Source organism: Sipha flava, unplaced genomic scaffold (assembly GCF_003268045.1).
Source record: "Sipha flava isolate LNK unplaced genomic scaffold, YSA_version1 18187_pilon_pilon, whole genome shotgun sequence".
NCBI classification, from domain to species: domain Eukaryota; kingdom Metazoa; phylum Arthropoda; class Insecta; order Hemiptera; family Aphididae; genus Sipha; species Sipha flava.
Window position 1 is genome coordinate 1 of NW_020272212.1, and position 6,638 is coordinate 6,638.

Below are 6,638 nucleotides of genomic sequence, written 5' to 3' on the forward strand. Positions count from 1 at the left end.
GCGAGTAACCAAGAAATTCTTCACAAATTTTGTGTTTTTGAAACTTAACGTCGTAAAACAAATACCGAACACCTATTGACAATTGTTCGGTGCCACTTATATCGGCAGTCTCGTCAGCTAAGACCGAAAAAACAGATGAAAGTTTCACTTCTTCAATAATGTTTTGTCGAAGTACATTAGCACAAGTTTTAATTAGTTCATTTTGAACTTCATGTGAGATATATAACGCATTTTTAGCTCCAGACTTTAAATGCTTATTCAAAACCTCATCCCCCGATTCGACACGGAATTGTAATAAATCTGTAAAAACTGAACCTTCGTCATTTTTACCTCTTAGTGGAAGATCGTGCTTTGCACAAAATAAGATTGACGATATGATAGAACGAAGTTTCACCCTGTTTTCTTCTATTTCTCTATTAAATGCCGAATCTATTTGCTCATGAACACTCAATTGTTTTCTCTCTTTTGAGTTTAAAAAATGTTGTGACGCATTAATTGCGTCTTTATGCCAAATACTAATTTCATGAGCCTTTGAAACCTCGTTAAATTTTTGATATTTTATGCATGGTGAAACAATGAATACTCCTTGAACACCTCTATGTACTCGAGGTCGAAATAATACACAAACGCGACATAGTGGGCCTTTAGAAACAGCTGAGTAACTTAGCCATGGATAAAGTGCAAACCATTCTATACGAAATACTCTCGTAGAGCCGTTGGTCAAATCTTTTTTGAAGTCATATGTTTTTGATGGAACCCAGGGGTCCTTCAATAACTTTAAACGTAATTCGTCATCAACGTAGGAATTCAAATACAGTCCAATATCTAATTTATTAGCACCAACAGTCAACTGATGAAGGAGTTGTGGCACTTCTTTTTGTTGGCTACTATTAGAACTATTGTACTTAAATTACTTAAATTACCTATGTCATGATTGCCTTCATTTATACTTGATGGACTTAATTCTATCTTGCGTTTCTTTTGCAAAAAATTTCGTATGTCACTCATTTTTATATATTAATAATTTTACGTAAGAACTAAAATAATAAGCACGTTGAGATATACACACACGGACACACGACTGTCGACTAATAATGATTCCGATTTTATCGTATAGTGTCGATGGATGTATAGGACATGTCAGTTGTCACGTGTATAATTTACACTGTATATCTGTATATTCAATATATAAATCGGTCATTTTTATCGCATGCGATAAGCTTACGAGTTGTCGATCATTATCGGATTTTCTAATCGCAGCCAATATCCCGCATTACTTTGACATTACTTCTGACGAATAAAACAAAAATAACTTTGTATCATAATTTAATTTGAAAAAATATTGCTACGTATTTAACTAAAATTATTTATACATTATTTAAAAATCGGCGTATAGTATGCACGATGCACCTTGACAAAATTCCTGCCGGCGCCTATGAACGATCGTTTTACCGAAGAAACTCTAATTATATTTAGTTTGAGGATATTTATTCCTCAAGTACCTATGTCTCAATCCCTCGAATATTTTGAATATAATTTACGTATAATTTGGAAACAGTTTGACAATGTCGAAGAAATGAGCAAACGAATTGTGAATGAAGAAGATTTCATTATTAAATTAAAAGGAGAATTACAGTGGTGGAATCAACAGTGGCAAGATAAAAATTCTGACATACCAAATTCAGCTTTAGATACTCTGATAAAATGTGATAAAGAAATATTTCCACTTATTAATATGTTTCTCACAGTTTTGACTACTCTACCAGTAAGTGTTGCTTCGGCAGAGAGGAGTTTTTCGTCACTTAGAAGGATTAAGACATGGATGCGTTGTAGGCTGTCAGAAGACAGATTATCAGATTTAGCCGTTATTCATGCCCACAAAAAAGAAGATATTGACATAGATACTGTGATTGACAGATTATCGAAAACAAAAAATAGAAAATTAGATTTTATTTTATAAATGTAATAAAAGCATTTAGTTAAGTTCCATTTATGAATAAACTATAAAAAACAAGATAATATTTTATAATATATAAAAATAAATGTAAAAAACATACATTTTTATCACATTGTTTTTTTTTTTTTGGTGGGGGCTATATCTATATAATAAAATTTTTCCTATAAAGTGCCCCAACCGTAAATACATGCTGGATCCGCCCTTGCTTCTTACTCCATTTCTTGTTAGGATATGTAACAATCCCGGTTAATTTATACTCAGAAATTGTATAACGCCCTGAATTTAAGCCAATACCCAAAGTTTGCGACATTTCGGACTTAACTTGATTGTACGGTATATCTGAAGTCTTCGATTTTAAATCCTTGTACAAATTCACTATCATCGTCTTTTTATGACTCGTTATCCACTAAAATAAAAATAAAAAAATTATACAAAAAATGGCGTAATTGTAAATTGTAAAAGTTAGGTTTGCGTGATTATAATATTTATTTCAATATATCGATAAAAACATCGATTTTCAAGCATTTCTGCCCACCTCTAAATTCAAAACCGAAATCAAATTTAGGAAAAAAATATTATTATTTATACTATTTCATTATTTTGGAAGTTATAGTCAAAAAACTTCAAAATGCTCAATTTGTCCAAAAACAGTTTTTGAATTTAAAATACAAAAAAATATGGTTATGTGTTTAACATTTTCGTGAAATCAGAATTTGCCTATCGTACTTACTTTTATTTTATTGCTATAACAATACTTATTGTTATTATAAACCACACAAAAAAGAATTATAATGTTATTTCAAATATTTGTATATTTGATTTTTTTGGGAAATTTGAGTAATAAAAAAAAAAATGACAAACGGCAACTAATTAGGTACTAAATCAATAATGTTATTAGAATTTATAATACTCTACTCACTTTTCCATATACATTTTTCTTTTTGGTGAAATAGTATCGTCTATGTTTTCCATTTCAGGAACCTTAAAACCTTAAAACGTTTAAAAATCGTAAAATAAAAGATTGAAAACAATTTTAAGTTTTCACAAAGGCTAAAATAACGGAACAAATACGAAGGTTAGGTTGACACAGAGAGTGGAGCACAACTGCGGTGTATCCGTGAAATTTACAATGTAAGGTATGTGCCGGCAGCTGCCGAAGTAAATCCTGCTGGAAATCAGGAATGTCAAGCAGGTTTTAGGGACTACGAGGTGGCCAACATATTTTTGGAGTGTACGTTCCCATCTAATTCGTGCCAAAAGTGCAATTTAAATACTCTATGACAGTATTTTTATTATGAGCTGGAGCACCATCCTGCTGCCAAACAAAATTTTTGCATCTTGATAATGGTATGTCCTCCAAAAAAATGGGGAGTTCGGTTTTTAAAAATTCTAAATATTTATCACCTTTTAAATTTTCAGAGAAAAAATATGGACCGATCAATGTGTCATAAAAGATACCACACCAAACATTAATGCCATAATGTTCTTGAAAATTTTTCTCAGTGTGCCAGTGAGGATTACCATTTGACCAATAACGCATATTCTTACTATTTACATTGTGAAATTTAGCTTCATCAGTCCAACATATTGTTTCCAAGAATTGAGAATTATCTTTAATTTCAACAAGTACATTATGTTTGAAAAGCAAAAATTAAAAAAAAGAAAAACTTTTAAAAATAGAATTCAAATAAGGATCTTTGCAATCCAAACTAGTCGACGCTCATAATCATCAAATTTTAAATGCTGATCTGTATTTCGTTTATATGGACGATATTTATTTCTTTTAGCAATTTTTTGTACTGAACTATAAGAAATTTCTACTTCTTCTAAATAAATAATAATAAAACATTATAATTAATAAAAAACAGTAATTTTATGCTAAAGTCATAAAAAAATGAGACATGGTTTGCCAGAATTACAGAGGAATATACCTAATTATCATAACAAATATCTTATAAAATAGTATAAAACGTAATATTAAACTGAATCAAACTATACTCATGAGAAATAGGATATTATCAGTCAAAATTATATAGGCCAAAAGGAATGAACTGGAGCATACATATGATCATAATATGGAAACCAGACAATAATTGTTTGAGGATTTGCTGAGTCAGGGAAGACCTTGAGCTCAAATATATATGTATACCTATGTGTTTACTTACTCGATATTATTCTTAAAGATGTATTGGGATTTTCTTCTAATTTTTGTAAAACAATTTGAGAATATTCCTCTGTAGTTTTGGTACATTTCTTCTCTTTTGTTTTATTGAAACTTCCAGTCAATTTTAAGTATTTTCTAATCTTAAAATAATACTAGAATTGAGAACATGCCTCTCAAGCCCAAATCGTTAGCTGTACAATAGAACGGCTTTCCTTTTATTCTTTCCACTTTCTATAAAACATGACCACGTATCCATTTTTTCTGTTACAGTGTACAACATTGTACTTGATTTTATGTTGAAGAATCCAGCTATTTAAAAGCTATTGGGGAAAAGGGTATGACACTTAGTCGTGTGTCTGGTGGTTCTGGCAGAGAATCAATATCAGTTTTAGCCTACATTTCTGCAAATGGATCTTTCTTGTCGCCCTTTATGCTCTTCAAGGGTAGTGCAGTACAAGCACGATGGACGTCTGAAAATGCTTATCCTGGAACGCTTTATTCAACATCTAAAAATGACTGGATGGAAGAACCATTATTTTTCAATTGGTTTGAGACTATGTTTATTAGAAATATTGAAACATTAAGAATTTTAAAAAACAAACCCAACCAAACTGCTGTTTTATTATTTGATGGTCATTGTTCTCATATCAGTTTACGTAATTTAAATTTGGCAATTGATAAAAATATAGCTTTAGTAAAATTTCCCAGTCATCTTACTGACCGAATACAACCATTAGACAAATGTGTTTTTGGTCCTTTAAAAACAGAGTGGAACAAATTATTGATCAAGTTTGGTAAGCAAATGGTAGGAAAAACTATTGGCAGATTAACAAAATGTAAATTTTCTGAAATCCTTGGTGCACTTTTGGTCAACATCGATGAAACAGTATCTGGGTTTGTGTTTACTGGTTTATTTCCTCATGATAAAACCAAATTTCCTGAGAATGAATTTGATACTATTGACTTAAAAAATTACTATACAAACCTACATAATGACAATTCTGAAGAAAATAATGCAGCATTAAATAATGAACTTAATCTAGAAACAAGTGATACAGTAAATCCAAATATAGAGGAGCCCACGCATTCTTCACTGTCAACAAATCTTCAAGCATCTTCATCAAGTATCAGCCAAGAAGTTTCATTTTCTATTGATATTGAAAATACTTCTTCCAATAGTTTTAGCCCAAGAGATATAATTGGATTTTTTTCAAATCAACTTTTACAGTATAAACAACAAAACCCTTCTACTACTGACGTAGCTAAGACACCAATCCCAAGACTGAAAACTGCTAGGTATGGAAAAGTTTTAACAACAACAGAAGTATTAAATAGACTAAAGGAAGCTCAAGAAAAAAAAATATGAAAAAGCCAGCTGGACAACGTGGTAGACCAAAGAAACCAATAGAACACATTGCAGTTACTATAGTAAAAATTTCTAGTGAAGAAAAACCTGAACAAAGTAATTTATCAATCTCTTCAAATGATTTCAACGACGACCCACTTGATGTAGAAGAAGTAACATACCAAAGACCTGAATGGTCCTTGATACAACCAGGGGTATATATTTAGGTGGACTTTTTAGGTGGTCCTCGTAACAAGCACCATTATAAATATGTTTGTTATGTTGTAAGTGTTGATGATGACAATGATGGGGATATTATAGTGAAAAGGATGAAAAAAGAAAATTATGAAGGAGATGTGTTCTCAGTTGTGGATAATGATATATCTACTATTGATATAGAAATGATCCAAGCAATACTACCAGTTCCTACCATGGCAAAAAAAGGAAGGAAGTTGGTTTACAAATTTCCTGGTTTTGTCACTGTTAACGAAAACTGATTTTAGTTTTAAGATGTTATTTACTTAAATTGTTATTGTATAGTTACTTATTTATCAAAAGACTAATGTAGAGTTAAGATAAATATGTTGTTTTAGAGTTTAATTTGTTTTAAGTTGTTACTTACATTTTTTAATTGTTAATTACCTATCAAAAGACTGATATAGAGGTACAAGAATAAAGAAATAATGTTAAAATATTAAATTTTGTTTGATTATATTTTTATTTACGTTTGCCCCAAGCATTTTATTATTTAAAATGGATAAACATAATTATTATTCACAATTACCCCAGTGAAAGTATATGAAATGGGGCAGTTGTAAATATGTGCATAATTCACACTTGAGACTCATAAAATAATCAGGGATCATTTTATTTCATATTGCCCCAGTAACAGTTGCATAATATCCAATAGGTTTAATTTTATTCATTTACAATTACCCCTAAAAAAGTTTATATAATTTTTTTATGGGGTGATTGTAAATATTGAATTTCATATTGAAAAATGTACTTTTTGTATTTTTTCATATGAAACCTTATATTTTGAAGGGCCATTAATTGATATTGAGCACAAAAGCAAAGAACAAATAAATAGTATGTATAACATTCAATTTTCTTTTACATTTTGCATAATCTATTTACAATTATCCCACTTCACCCTAACGGCGTTAAAAACA

At 30.3% G+C, this 6,638-nt stretch overlaps 2 protein-coding genes across 2 annotated transcripts; one reads left to right on the forward strand and one right to left on the reverse strand.

Annotated features, from left to right (window-relative positions):
* Positions 1–65: 65 nt before the first annotated feature.
* Positions 66–1,008, reverse strand: LOC112680839 (zinc finger protein 862-like; the record flags this gene model as incomplete). Its single annotated transcript, XM_025551054.1, has 2 exons — positions 924–1,008; positions 66–825 (listed from the first exon to the last, which is right to left on the reverse strand). Coding segments are annotated over exons 1-2 (845 nt in total), but the record flags the coding sequence as incomplete, so codon positions are not given.
* Positions 1,009–4,458: 3,450 nt separating this feature from the next.
* On the forward strand, positions 4,459–5,487 carry LOC112680840. Its single transcript, XM_025551055.1, has one exon. The coding sequence runs from the start codon at positions 4,459–4,461 to the stop codon at positions 5,485–5,487; it is 1,029 nt and encodes a 342-aa protein (XP_025406840.1).
* The last annotated feature ends 1,151 nt before the right edge of the window (positions 5,488–6,638 follow it).

What these genes read in the sequence shown, in the direction of transcription:
- LOC112680840 (XM_025551055.1), top strand. Translation starts at nt 4,459, where the DNA reads ATGACACTTAGTCGTGTGTCTGGTGGTTCTGGCAGAGAATCAATATCA.